At 38.3% G+C, this 15,043-nt stretch overlaps 1 protein-coding gene across 1 annotated transcript in view; it reads right to left on the reverse strand.

Moving 5' to 3' along the window:
* LOC127804451 (transcription factor IIIB 60 kDa subunit-like) overlaps positions 1–14,117 on the reverse strand; it is a 158,805-nt gene extending 144,688 nt beyond the window's left edge. The window contains 4 exon segments of the mRNA XM_052341316.1: positions 2,931–3,016; positions 13,068–13,143; positions 13,458–13,539; positions 14,065–14,117. Coding sequence (XP_052197276.1) covers positions 2,931–3,016; positions 13,068–13,143; positions 13,458–13,539; positions 14,065–14,117 — 297 coding nt within the window.
* Positions 14,118–15,043: the final 926 nt, after the last annotated feature.

The following is a 15,043-nucleotide window of genomic DNA, read 5'->3' on the forward strand; positions in this document are numbered from 1 at the left end:
AACATTTCATCAAGGAGAAGATCGATGTTGGAGTAATATGCATGCCATACCTTCCAACAACCGAACAAATTGTTGATGTTCTAACTAAGGGTCTTCACAAGAAGCAGTTTGATAAACTTATTGGCAAGCTAGCTATGGAAGATATCTACAAACCAGCTTGAGGGGGAGTGCTGGAATTATGCTCAATTAAGGCTGATCTCTAGGATCAGTGTTTTATGTAAATATAGAAAGACAATAATGTAAATTAAAATGGTAGGATGTTGTCTATTATTTCTTTCCTTCTTTGCTAATAATCCTCTCCTTAGAAGAGGATATTGTACACATTCATTTTAATTCAATCAAGACATTGTCTTTGATAATTTCTAAGTATATGGTAATTTAGCAAGATAAGCCCTTCCATGCCACACCCAGAAATTCACCTATAGTAACCTAGCAAGGTAAGCCCTTGCATGCCACAACCAGAAATTCACTTAAGTAAAGAACAAAATGTTTGGCATGCCTAATGAACTTCTTATAGGAGGCTGACACTTCCCCACATTTATGATGGAGTTAGCGCCTACTGCATATGGTCCCTAACAAATGAAACTGACCAAAGAAGTCACTTGCAATGCAAGCGATTTATTGAAATGTTTTAAGTTACAGATTTGAAAAAAATGAGATTTAATCATGCCAAAATCTGCATAAGCCTATAATTGCAACATAAACAATTCAGCGAAGAACATTCCTTTCAAACTTATCTACGAACACCACACAATCCATGTTGTCAACTCTTTACTGATCCTATCCTAGCTAACACAGTTCTAGTGTCAACAAAGAATATTCCTTTCAAAATTATCTATAGACACCACACAATCCGTGTGGTCAACTCTTTACTGATCCCTGTCCTAGCTAACACAGTTCTGGAGTCAAAAATACTTTTCCATATGCAATTGCTTGAGAGTTAGCAAAGTAACAATGCCAAATATGGAGAAGCAGGCAAATCAACACAGAGGTGATCATAATCTAATTCTCCAATATTTATTGATCACAATCTTTTCATGTTTTAATAGATATTAGCCCTGCCACAACTTGGTGACCTTAGTTAGCCAGTCAACAACACATCAAGCCTTAATCCCACTGTTTAGCTAGTACATTGATAAAATATTACGTGGCAGGCAACAGATGTGGAAGGGATTTAAATACTTTGGCAATGCCATGCTGGGGGAAAGGAAAAAAATGTCTATTCAATTGGATTAATGTTGACCTTCAAGCTATATGGTTGTCAATTCATTATTGAATTTCATTATCCTTAGAATACTGTCATATGGAATTCGTTTATATTTTATTATCATCATCAGAAAGCTTTATCTTGCACAATGCCACACTGCATAAAGTTTTCCCAAGCAAATATGATATAATTTCATCACTCGTGTTTTTCAACAAAAGCTTTACTCACAGCTAGCTTCATTTTCATCTCCATGCCTCTTATCTATTTCCTGTATGTTGGCTCACTTAAATCAGTTTTTATGTTTTCCAAATCTCAAACTAACATTAAGCCCAATTCATACATCTTCACAATCTGGTTGATTTTTGATAGGCCCATTTTGTTCACATGGTCATTTTTCATGGAAACCTAATTATCAAAATTGTCTTGTAATCCTTCAATGCCAACTCTATTTACTTATTGGTAAGATCTTTGTCCTTTGGTAAGTAGAATTGACTTGAAAACAATTGTTTTGTACTTCATTAATTTGCATGGCAACTTCTCCTAGAATGGACATTATGACTATGAAAAAATACAAGTTTTGTTGTTCAAGAATTACTTGGCCTAGTGCTTAGTATTCATTTGGGGCCATGTGGTGGTCAGGATTCTCATTTTAGGTCATGAGAAAAGTTCACTTCCAAACATATGCAAAATATGAGCGTAATAAAGAAGGATTTAAGACAAATATGTGACCACACAAAAAGAGATAAAATTAGAAATTAGATTCTAAATAAGGTGAGAGTGGCTCTTATTGAAAATAAGAAGCTTGAGACATGATTAAAACAATTTTATCATGTGAGTAGAAGACCAATAGAGGCTCACATAAAAGAGAGTGGATGGAAAGGAACAACTCTTTTAACAAAATATAGTATTAAAAAACATGGTAGGAGACTTTTATGTATGATAAGGCTGTAGATAAAAATTATTGGGAACCTAGAATTCATGCATCAATCCCACCTAGTGGAACTAAAGCTTGATATGTTGTTGATTTTTTTCTTCTTCCTATTTATTTTGGCTACATAACAAGAAATATTACACTAGGATATTTAATTTACTTAAATGGCATCGTAACTTACCACCTTTCTTACTTTAAATAATCTCTAAAAACCATAAATAATTAAAATTAAATTAAAAAAAAATCTCAAGAGGCACTAAGAAAAACTTTCTAAACTGTTTCCCCTATTTTATGTTCAATGCTGTACACTTAAAATCACAAATGCTAATTGTTACTAGGTTGTCATTTTCCTGTGATTTCAAGTTTTATCTTCTATACAAATCAATTGCCTTTTAACACTGGCTATAAGTCAGGTTAATTCTTCTTTGCCTTCACATGAAACCGCCCTTTAGACTGCTTTTGTCTTGAAGAAGGTCAACTGCCTTTTCACAACTTATGTTCATAGCTACGAATTTCAGTGAATGTAATTTCTGTTTTATATCAATTTCTTTTGTTTTTTCAACATAAACTTTATACACTAGCCTACAATTTTTTTTTCTCCATTATTAAATAAGATTCCTTACCGACAAGCAATGTAAAGGCAAGCAACCTCAACTAGCTTCCTCCTGCGCCCCCTAGTGAAATTTCGTTCAAGTGCAATCTTCAAAACGTATAGCAAATTCAGAAATCAGGCACTTGATAGAAATTGCATATATGTTAATGATAGAGCTACTGGGATGTGAAGCATCATACTGTATAAAAGGCTACAGCTGGACGAAGAACAATGTCGGCATCATCCATTTCCAAGCCTCTTGCCAAGTTGTTCATATCATCATAAGCTACAATAAAATGAGTTTCACAGTGGAAACAACATGAAAATGTCAAACTACACCAGTTTTTTATGTATACAATTAATTCAAAGGCTCCAAGTTAAGCATATTGAAAATCAAACATATAGAATTTAAGTTTAGTAAAGTATTAGGTTCAAATGATGTTGTGATGGAACTTGAAGATCAAGTTATTCCTATAGAAGTCCAATTTAAATATCTTGGAGCAACTGTAGGAGGAGGAGATATCTTAGGATGTCACTCACATAAATAGTGGAAAAGTTCATCCAGCATTTCATGCAATCATAAAACCTTTTTAGACATAAAAGAAAATTTCCATTGAAAGGCTATAAGACAATCTTTGTTGTATGGTGTCAAATATTTGGCAATTAGGTAGTAACATGTGCAAAATATGAGTGGCTATAAAGCTATCTTTTTTCTAGTAATAAGTGGAAGAGGGTGAAAGAGATACAACAATGAAATATAATTTTGTGCAAGATCCCAAAATTATTTGTTTGAATATTCTAAAAGAAGTTGTATTTTAGACATCTTACAGATCATGTGATTTATCTTTTTCATGTTAAATATGTTTACTATTCTTTTTGGTCAATTTACCACCTTGCTTCACTCAGGGGGAAGTGCATTTCTGAGGGCATATTGCCTCAGGAAATATATTATAGTAGCAACTTAAATGTCTTTTGCCTCTGATTACCTTGCATGAAACACATAACCATTAAATGGCAGCGTGAGTTTACAGTCAGGAATCTTAAAGCTTAAGAAAATTGGTATATCTAAATCAAATGGGCTTGACTTCTCAAAGCTGTCAAAAATTTTGGAGCTACAATGATGCCAATTATTTCTTCTTGCTCTTCAATATATCCACACTAGTCAACAATGAAACACCCTATTAGGACCCCCATTAAACAAACTTATCAGAGAAGAAATGAGGAGGGGACCACAGGGGCAAGCCAGTAAAATGGCTCAGGGGTAAAATAGTCCTAAGCTGTTAGAGAGGAATAATTGGCGTGTGGCTGGAACATGCAAGGGAATGGCATAAAAGGAAGGACAAAAAGGTGAAAGGAGCATCTGAAACTTTAGAGAGAAGATCTGGGAGAGAAATCAGCCCCCTCCAATCCGCCAATAGCACTTATTTTCCTTCTTGTGGTGTAGTTTGTTTTCTTTTCATAGTGGCTGTAAACCAATTGTACTGGGAGTTTTTCCTACTGAATTCATTTTATTTCAATCAAAGAGAAGAGCTCTTATCATTTTCGTACCAGAGCAATTCAATGGGGGTGTCTATATCAGAGAGAGTGGGCGAGTTAGAAGGGAGGATAGAGACCTGCCAGCAGCAAATCGAAGGAAGGATTGATAGGTTACAGGCAGGCATGGAATCAATTAAGGCCAAGTTTTAGCAGGTGCGTGGAATCGAAGCAAACATGGCGATGATGTTAGAGCAATTTAATGTGACGATGGAGAAGGGGGGGCGAGCTAGAGAGGGGACAAAAGAGGAAACTAGGCGAGGAGGGTGAAGCTGGGAACTCGTCGCTCACCTTGGAAGACTTGCCAAAATAGGGGGAATGCAACAAGGAGGTTGAAAGTGGGAGCGATGGCCCCTGGGGGATAGAAGTTCGAGGCCGGCAACTGGAGCTGTTGGTCTTTGAAGGAGATGACCCAAACGGTTGGGTCATCAAAGTCGAGCAGTACTTCGTAGTGAACCTGGTCTCGAATGCGAAGAAATTGGATTCCACTAGTCTTTGCTTTAAAGAAGCAGCTTTAGCTTGGTTGCAGTGGGAGCAACGAAGGCGACGAATGAGGAGTTGGGAGGAGCTGAAAGCAACGTTGATGAATAGATTTCGTCCCATGCAGGAAGGCACAACTGCATAAATGGGTTGTGACCAGATATTTGGGAGGAGATGAGGGTGCTAAGACCTATTGGACTAGAGCAAATGAGGGACCTAGCTCAACGCATTGAGGAGACAAATTTGGTGATCCGAGGAGACCATTCTGGACACAGCCCAAGCCGAACTCAAGCTCTAGCGATTCCGGTCGCAAACCACCAACGGGTAGTGGTTTCGCCACCTCCAGTGGCATTTCCCCAAGCAACAACCACCAATCCTAGTTCCCTGCACAAGCTTCCACATGTCAGTAAGTGGAGCCCCCCCGCCCCCAAAACAAAAAAAAAAAAACGTTTAAAAGTCTCAATGAGAGTGAATTACAAGCCAAAAGAGCTAAAGGGTTGTGTTTTCGTTGTGACGAGAACTATACGGTGGGGGACAAATGCAAGAATAATCGGGGCTGTCGAACACCAATAGATTAGTTGAATAAGAATTTTGATTTGCAGCAAGGGTGCAACCCAAAGTCGTCTCCCAATGAACCTCAAGCGTATCTGTCAAAACAAGGCTAAACGGGGGGGGGAAGTTTTTGATAAAAAACAGAAAACTAAATAAGCAAGAACACAAGAAATCGAGATGCAATCAATTGCAAACCAACCTTCTATCCCAGTTTTCATCGCCTTCTCAATAAACAATTTGTTTAGTTTTAATCCTCAAATCAGAAATCACAAAAATCCTTTAACAACCACCAAAGATTGGAAAGAAAACCGATAAAAAGATTTCAGAAACCTCTTAGTTCCATCTATCAGTTTTGATTCCCCTTATTGCACAGATTCAAGACTGATTGTTCTTACTTCTAGTTAAAGCCTCAACCGAGCACAAAAACCTTGGATTCTCAAACAAAGAAAATGCATGCATTCATCCAACCGGCATCAACACATACACAGACTCAAACCAGGAATAAGGGTGGTATTGCAACCGATTACAGAATCCTTAGCCTTCCATCTTGACAAGAACAATGGGGAGAAGGAAAGCTGGCTTCTGTTCACGCCCTTCCCAAGAATTCTCTCAAAATCGGCCAGTTAAGGTGCTTAAGTAGAGCTTAAGGATGAAACCCTAGGTTACTGCCACTTCACATCCGATTTCGGATAGGTTAACGTGCGGACTTGGCTTCGGCCTCTTCATAAGAATTGTAGATCAGGAAGATTCGATTAATTTGGGCTTTTGAATCACTTGATTTGGATACCGGACGCCCAAGATATGGCCTTTTAAAGAATCAGCATCTGTGCAGCTTTCCTAATTTGACCTAACTTCCTAGCCCCGACTTTGAAGTGCTGTTTGAAGGCCAAAACGGACTCGGATTTGGACAAAACATACCATTCCAGAAATACCTAGAAGTCCTCTACAATATCTCTGAAGACATCATCTTCATTCTGGAACTTTATCTTGGCCAAAATATTGAAGGAAGTGCAGGAGGTTAAATCTGCTAAAATTGCCCTTACTTCTCTTTCTCCAATTTCCAAGATATCTCATTGCCATCAAGACGTTTCATGCCCCATATCATGCTCCCATAGCCCATAAACCTGGAAAAATAAAGTAAAATAGTGTGAAGCCCAATTCCTATAAAATAAAACCAAGATGAATAAAAAGGACACAACTAATGTGCAAAAAAGACTAAATTTGAGGGCTAAATAATATGAGAATATGTGTTCTATCAAAGAACAAGGAGCTACAAGTGATGGTAATTTACAAGGAGGAAAGGGAAGAGAGAGGAAGAGGTAGAAGCAGCTGAAACAGGGAAAAATTCAGGGAAGGAAGGCAATCCGGTCAAAACAGGGGAAGTAGTGGAGCTGTCTATAAATGCGGTAGCAAGATTAGCCCCTCCTCATACCATGAAGCTCAAAGGGGAAATAGAGGGCCAGGAGGTGGTGGTCCTCATTGACAGTGAGGCTTCTCATAACTTTATAACGGCTAATTTAGTGCAGAAATTAGGGCTGGTCAAAACACAAACAATAGGTTACAACGTGATCATGGGATTGGGCATGGCTATCCAAGGGGCTATGGTGTGCAAGGGAGTGACTCTCTTGCTACAAAATGTGGAAGTATTGGAGGATTTCTTGCCATTGGAGCTGGGAAGCTCTAACGTAATCCTCGGAATGAAGTGCTTGGCCACCCTAGGGGAGACAAAAGTAGATTGGGGTTCCTTAGTCATGAAATTTAGAGCTAGGGGAGCAACCATAACACTACAAGGGGATCCCAGCCTAAGTAAAACATTGGTAACGTTGTGTCAAGCCTCAGTTGAGGGTTGACAACATCTCAGAATTTTGAGGGAAATTTCGTTAGAATAGAAAGAGAATCTAGAGAGAAAGGAAGAGAGAGAGAAAGAGCTAGAGAGAGAGAAAACCAAAAGAGAAAGTTGTTATTTAGATTCTAGCTGCCTTCTCCTTCTTCAATAACATACTTATATGCTCAGGTAATTAGTTACACTTCTATTCCTACCTTAACTACCTTTTATTTTATTACAATCCTACCCCTAGGTCTTAACAAGTCCTTCCCCGCCCCCAATGAAACAATTCTTGCCCTTAAGAATTTACAAAAGACTAATTGCACACGAAAATTGCTTCAACACCTACGATAGATACTCCCAAGTAGGCTTACTTGTTTGGTAAATGAGACCACCAAACTAAGACTTGAGTGATGGGTACTGTCTCCTGATATATGACACATCTGCCAATATTGGCCTCTAAGGTTCAACAGAGACCTCACCATCCTCCTCTAGAGTCGATAATATAACGAAAGACCCACCTTCAAATTCCTCCTCCATGGTTGGCGACACCAGGTCCGTAACGGTACGAGGCCCAATTGATCTCTTCAATAGGGACACATGGAATATAGGATGAACCCATACTCCCTCAGGCAACTCCAACCAATAAGCAGCCCCTCCCACCTTAGCCAAGACTATATATGGCCCATAATACTTTGGACTAATCTTAAACATTGGTTGCTTGGTAAAAGTAGGTTGCAAGAAATGCTTAACCTTCACAAGCACCTGATCCCCCACACTGAAAGACCGCTCACTTCTCCTTTTGTTAGCCGCTTGCACCATTCGATTGCGTGCAATAGCTAACTCTCATTTTAAGGCTTCCAACACATCCTTCCTATGCTAAAAATATTGCTCCACATCTACCAAGGTGGTAGAAGAGTGAGAAATAGCTAGTAACATAGATGGACAAAATCCAAACAACGCTTCAAAAAGGGCTCACTTAATAGAGGTGTGGAAACGGGGCTCACTTAGTAGAGGTGTGGCAGGTCGAGTTATACCACCATTGCACAAATGACAACCACTTGTGCCAACTCTTAAGCCAAGCAAAACACATACAACGGAGGTAAGCCTCCAAGCATTGGTTTACCCGCTCTATTTGACCATCCATTCATGGGTGGTAAGTCATTGAAAGATGCAATCCCACCCCTAATCTTCGAAAGAGCTCCTGCCGAAAAGAACTGGTAAAAACCTTGTCCTGGTCTGACACGATTGTCTTAGGAATACCACGAATTTTCACCACTGTATCCAAAAATAACCAAGCCACTTTAGCTGCTATAAAAGGGTGTGTCAGACTAAGGAAATGAGCGAATTTACTTAACCAATCAGCGATTACCATAATGGTATCCTTTCCATCCGATTTGGGCAACCCCTCTATAAAATCCATAGAAAGATCCTCCCATGGTTTGTCTGCAACTGGTAAAAGTTGTAACAAACCTAGTACTGCCACTGATTCATGTTTGCAATGCTGACAAATTTCACTCTCCATCACATATTTGACCACCTCACGCTTTAATCCTGGCCAATAAAACAAACTTCAAATTCGGTAATAAGTCACCCTTATACCCAAATGGCCTCCCACTGGCTTGCATAATCTAAGACTCCAATTGGACATCATTCCCAATCACAATTCGACCATTAAATCTTAGCAGCCCATTACACATTGTATACCCCTGTTGTCTGATGGGATTTACTGCCAACTAAGGCAACATCCTTTGCAACCATTCAGTATTCGCATAACTTTGCACTACATCTTTCATCCATTAAGGGGTGACTGGCATGACAGCTCTACAGGCACCCTTTTCTTCTCTTCTTGAAAGGGCATCTGCCACCATGTTTTCTTTGCCTTTCTTGTACTAGATCATATAATCCAATCCCAAGAGTTTAGAAACCCCCTTCCATTGTAAGTGAGTATGTAATCTTTGTTGAAGTAGAAATTGTGAGCTCTCATAGCCCTTCTTTGATCACAAAGGGATCGTTCTCCAAATAATGACGCTACTTATCAATAGCTATCAAAATAGCAATCAGCTCCCTATCATAAATGCTCAATCCAAGGTGTTTAGGGGCCAAACCTTGACTAATATACGCCAACGATTGTCCCTCTTGCATCAACACTACCCCAACCCCACTGTCATAGGCATCAATCTCAACCACAAATGGCTTGGCAAAATCTAGTAGTGCAAGGACGGGAGCTTGAGTCACAGCGATTTTAGGCCTGCAAATGCTACTTCGACTTTTGGGTTCCAAACAAAATTTTCCTTCCTTAGAAGCTCTATTAAAGGCCGACTAATCACCTCATAGTTCCTGATAAATTTGCGGTAGTAACCCATTAAGCCCAAAAAACCCCTCAATTCTTTCACAGATGTAGACCTAAGCCAACTAACCCTTCTTAGATCAATGCTAACCCCTTTTGCTGAGATAATTTGGCCTAAGTACTCCACCTCCCCTTGTACAAACGTACACTTAAACAATTTCACAAATAGTTGGTGAGTTCTAAGAACCTCAAAGACAATACGAAGGTGGGTTAAATGGTGGTCAAAGCTAGGGTTGTAAACAAGAATGTCATCAAAGAAAACAAAGACAAACTTACGCAGGTAAGGGTCAAATATCTAGTTCATTAAAGCTTGGAAGATTCCGGGTGCATTTGTGAGATCAAAGGGCATGATAGTGAATTCATAAAGCCTTTAGTGCATCCTAAATGTTGTTTTATGAACGTAGGCTGGGCTCATTCCTATTTGGTGATACCCAGCCCTTAGGTCTAATTGGGAAAAAATGGAGCAATTAGGGAAACACTAGGAATTCCAGATCAGCTTTCAGCTAAGCTAGAAATGAAAGTGTCAATGAAGTTTATGTTGGGAATAAGGCCGGGCACAAGGAAAAATTTAAGAAACCTTGACGCCCTTATTCAATGGAAGGGGCTACCACCATTGGAAGCAATATGGGAGCCCTACCATCAGATTCTACTTCAATTTCCAGAATTCCACCTTGAGGACAGGGTGAGACTTATAGAAAGTGTTATTAGGACTGAAGGATGATAAACGAGGAAACATAGCATGCAACGAAAGCGATTTTTAATCAAAACTATTCCTCGTATTGATTACAATCTAGGAGACTTACTTTTACGGCGGATTACCGGTCGAAATGGAGCGATAGGAGCAGGATGAGCGGGAGCTTCTTCGCGTGGTGGAGACGACGACTGTCCTGCAATCCTTCGGCTCCTTCGCATCAGAACTTGGAGGCTCTCTTTCGATCTTCCGAAGTATGACTCGAACTCGTGGCCTCCCTTCGGTGAAGAAGAGCAAAAATGACCTTGGATAGAAAAACAACCAAAGAGAGATATATATAGGGAGAACCCTAGGGTTAAAACCCTAGTGGGCCAAACCCTAATGGGCCAAGTCCATTTAATTAATTTTCTAATTGGGTTAGCCCAATTAATTAATTAAACTAATGAACTATTATTTTATTCTAGCCCAATTAATTATGGACCATCCTGAATAAAATAATTCTCTCTCAATGTAATTCACCCAACAAGCCAAATGTATTAAAAAATACATGAGTTACATCGAGCTACCCCGGGGACCAAAAGACAAATTATTCACGGCTACTAAAATGACCAAAATATCCCTGCTACCTAGTAGCTATATTTTGTCATTCTAAGTGTTCCAACTATCACCATATGGTAACACTGACCCCACGAATAATTTTGCATATGCCATGTCTTTGACCTACTAGTGTAATGACAAAAATACCCCTCTGTGTAACACCCATCATTTAGAAAGGAATAATGTACTAACGCCTCTCTAAATGATTTCTACCATCCTTAGATCACTAGTCCAATAATCCGTGACTACTTGAATGTACTTGCTTATCACTGGGAGCTACCCAGAAGCACACACTCTTAAGTCACGTTCCCAGGGCCCTGGATTATTTGATTATTCTTGGACAATCACAAGGGGGTGAATCATAGAAACTATCTTGTATTAGTCTGTCTTAGCTAATTAGAAACCATACTCCCAACTCAAAAGGATATTGATCTTTGATAGACCTCACCTACAATGAATCTAAGAATATAGCTCTAGGTTCACTAGACCACCAACTAATACTCAAGTATTAGAGTACTCGTCCACGTAGTAGCAGTGATAGACTAGCTCCACGATAATTAGTACTTTGTCATTAGCTTCTATCACAGGTCCACTCTACGCATTCCAAATGCGCTTGTACAATTAGAGTAAACGGACTGTTTACTGGCTAAGGCAAGCCATCCTCCATTAGGATCTATTGCACAATGATCTTATCATGATAGAATGCCCAGTTCTATCAAAAGATCAAGAGTAATATTTTTCTTGCTTATTAAGTACCCATGATTCATGTCTAACTGTGAAGAACGACCCATCACATGAATCACTTACTTAATAGCATGGACACTTTTCCAACAATTAAATGCAAATAATATATGTGCCATAAACTGAGTAAAAGAAACATCATTACCATAAATTAAACAAAACGTGTCTTTAGGGCATACATTTCCAACAAGGACCCCATAGGGGCAAGCCAATAAAATGGCTCAGGGGGAAAAGAGTCCTAAGCTGTTAGAGATGAACAATTGGCGCATGGCTAAAATGTGCAAGGGAATGGTATAAAAGGGAGGAAGAAAAGGTGAAATGGCATCTAGAATTTTGGAGAGAAGATCTGGGAGAGAATTCGGCCCTCTCGAATCGGCAGATAAACTTAATTGTCCTTCTTGTTCTATAGTTTGTTTTCTTTTCATAGTGGCTGTAAACCAATTGTACTAGGAGTTTTTCCTACCGAATTCATTTTATTTCAATCAAAGAGAAGAGCTCTATCACACCCATATTCGAATGGATTTGTATATGTGAGAGCCATATAGACATGAAATTCATAGCTAACATAACAATACGTGACAAACGTATGGTAATGCGTCACTTGATTGCAATTGTCTATTTGAAAGTTAAAAGTCAGCAATGTTAACCCTCCTTTTCATGAATATGTTAGGTGTTAAAAATAGGTCTTAAGATTGAACAGATGCATCCAGTAATAATATTACTTGTGTTATGACTACTGATTTTCCATAGGTGATCCATCAATTTACCTTTAAAAAATTTCAAATTTGTGATGTAATTGTATATGAATGATGCAACACTAGTGAAAATCCAATGGTGATTTAATGCAACCTAATGTTGTTTTTTAATATTTATGGTAGCTTGTGGATAGTACATTTATACTCTTAGGTCCCTATCTTTATTCTTCCCTAACCATGGTGTCTTAGCTGCTCACTATCTGTGTTCATGGATGTATCCGTATATGGTTGTACCCATGTTTCTTAGTTTACAAACTTCCAAAATCTTAAAAAAAGACAAGTATTATACCATTCTTTTCAACTCATGGTTTACAAAAAATCCTAAAAAAAAAGACAAGTATTATACCATTCTTTTTAACTCATGTTTTACAAAACCAAAGCTATCCCTCCTTGACCATTCAAACAAAACACTCAAGGAACAATAAAGTCACTGCTAGTTTACCATTCTCAAGTACAGTTCATGGCCCCAACAACCTTGTTTTCTCCTTTCAAACACTATACAATCCCGCTGCCGCAAAATCCCTAGTAAAGTGATACTTAAACCCATCAAAAAACCAACTGTAACCAGCATCCCAAAAGCCTACTTCATCAATGTAATATAAAAAATTTAACCTCAATGCTTGTAGGAGAGTAGTCCCCACACCAATCTTACATCAAGTCATTTGTATGTTACAATATGCTCAACCAACGCTATACTTCAAGTAAAAACAGTTGTAGTGCATTGACTAACCAAACTAAATGAGAAGAAATAGCCTAAATTCGACAGTTGCATTCTAGTTTAGCGGTTTACATGCTATGTAAAACACAACATACCAATCCTCAAAATCCTTTCCCGCGAAGCCGAATAGTCACTTTGGACAGTCTTTACAAAATTTCCTGTCAATTGGCTCTGGAAATAATCAAAAGTTAGGACATTGAGGCAGTACAAAATCCATAAAGCAAAAGAAACAATATCAAGCAAATAATACATTTATTTCTTGAGTGTGCAACATTGAAGCAATATTTTATACTATTCACACTTTGTGGTTGTTTGAAAATTCTGTCAAACAAACCTATTCACGATGACTGAATACTTTAAGCATGTAAACCAAATGCTCAACAACATTATGTGAATGTCTTTAGTAACTCTTACAGGAAATGTTTTGACATTCTATGTTAATCAAAAGATGTACAATGTAAGAATTAAAAACAAAAAGTGTCCACCTGTCCAGCAGCATTTTTAACAAATGTTGGTTCATTTGAAAATTTATCCTGATCAATAACTCTCCCACATCGAGAACACCATCTGAGAAAAAGGAATAAGTACTAGTAATCAGCTCCAATGTTTGTCTGCCACAACCAAGTGCTATAACACTAGAGGAGATAAAAGTTGTCTAAAAGTGCATTAACCAACAAGAAATAAGAACTGAAAATTAAAATAACTAGCTTGTTAAGGTACTCACGAGTAATATTCATTCGATTCGATCTCACAATTTTTGGCACAGCTAATACACCACACCATTCTGGAGTAGCATAACCTAGCAACAAGAACTAAAATGATTTGAATTTTCTTGACAATAAGGAAAACAAAATGTCCAATTTGAATCATAGAAAAGGAGATCAAACACACAAGTGACTGAGATGTGCAACTGAACTCTGAAGTTTAAACCAAAAACAACTCAAAAAAATGAAATTATTCTATTAGCTATTCAGTTCAAATTAGTACACCAAGAACAGAGAGGAACAGAACCAGCAAGTCATGTGCGAATTCTCCTTCCCTGGTAAATATTCCCTCTATCAAAAACAAGTGCGACCACCCCTCTCTACAAACTGCGACAAAGCAATGTCGTCCACCACCATGAACAACCACCACAAAGCCACCATTGCCACCAAGCTCCACCATCACACATGACAACCACCTCAGCCACCTCTGATATCTCCAACTATTGACACCATCTAGGCTTTGATCCCTTTGATAAGGCTTCTAGCGACCAGTTGTTTGATATACACATATGTATATATAAATATGTCTAGGCATTTAAGGTGGGGTCTTTTGAAAAATAAAACTTAGATCTACTTAGATTTGACCATTAGATCTTTTTGATTTTTGGATATGTTGGTCACTGGTACAAGAGTGGTTCGATGGTTGGAACCTGCTTTGGACAGTGGCTCACAATGCTTTCCAACAACAATATTTTGACCAAAATATTAATATTTAGATCTATCTTGTTGGATCAGTCTCAGTTTTGGATATATAAACCACCGCAATTGAGTGAATCTGATGACTGATCCCAATCATCAAAATTACAAATCTGTAGTAGCTAGTGGTAACACTTAAGGCTGAAAATTAATTTTTATATTTATGAAAATCCAACTACTGGATCTTTTTTCTCTCTTTTTTTTTTTGGGGGGGGGGGCGGTGGGGGAGATATGTTAATGGCCTTGGCAAAGGAAACACTATGATCACTTCTAATTAGGGGTGGCAAAATGGGTTGGTGAGTTATAATCGTGTTGTGTTGAGACACACGTATAACACAATTATGACAAACATGAACACGACACGATTAACTAATCATGTCAAAACCATCAACCCTAACACGGACATATTTATTAAATGGGTTATGTGACACGACACGCGTAACTCATTTAACAAACAAGTTAAACAGATCACACACGACACGACACGGTAACCCATTTATTAAACAGACACAACACCACATGACACGTTAACACGAATAAAAACCTATTAACACGAATAAAACACGTTTAACCTGTTAAAATAGGAATATCCTCAACAATCAACACATAAT

This window comes from Diospyros lotus, chromosome 6 (genome assembly GCF_014633365.1).
Source record: "Diospyros lotus cultivar Yz01 chromosome 6, ASM1463336v1, whole genome shotgun sequence".
Lineage (NCBI taxonomy): Eukaryota > Viridiplantae > Streptophyta > Magnoliopsida > Ericales > Ebenaceae > Diospyros > Diospyros lotus.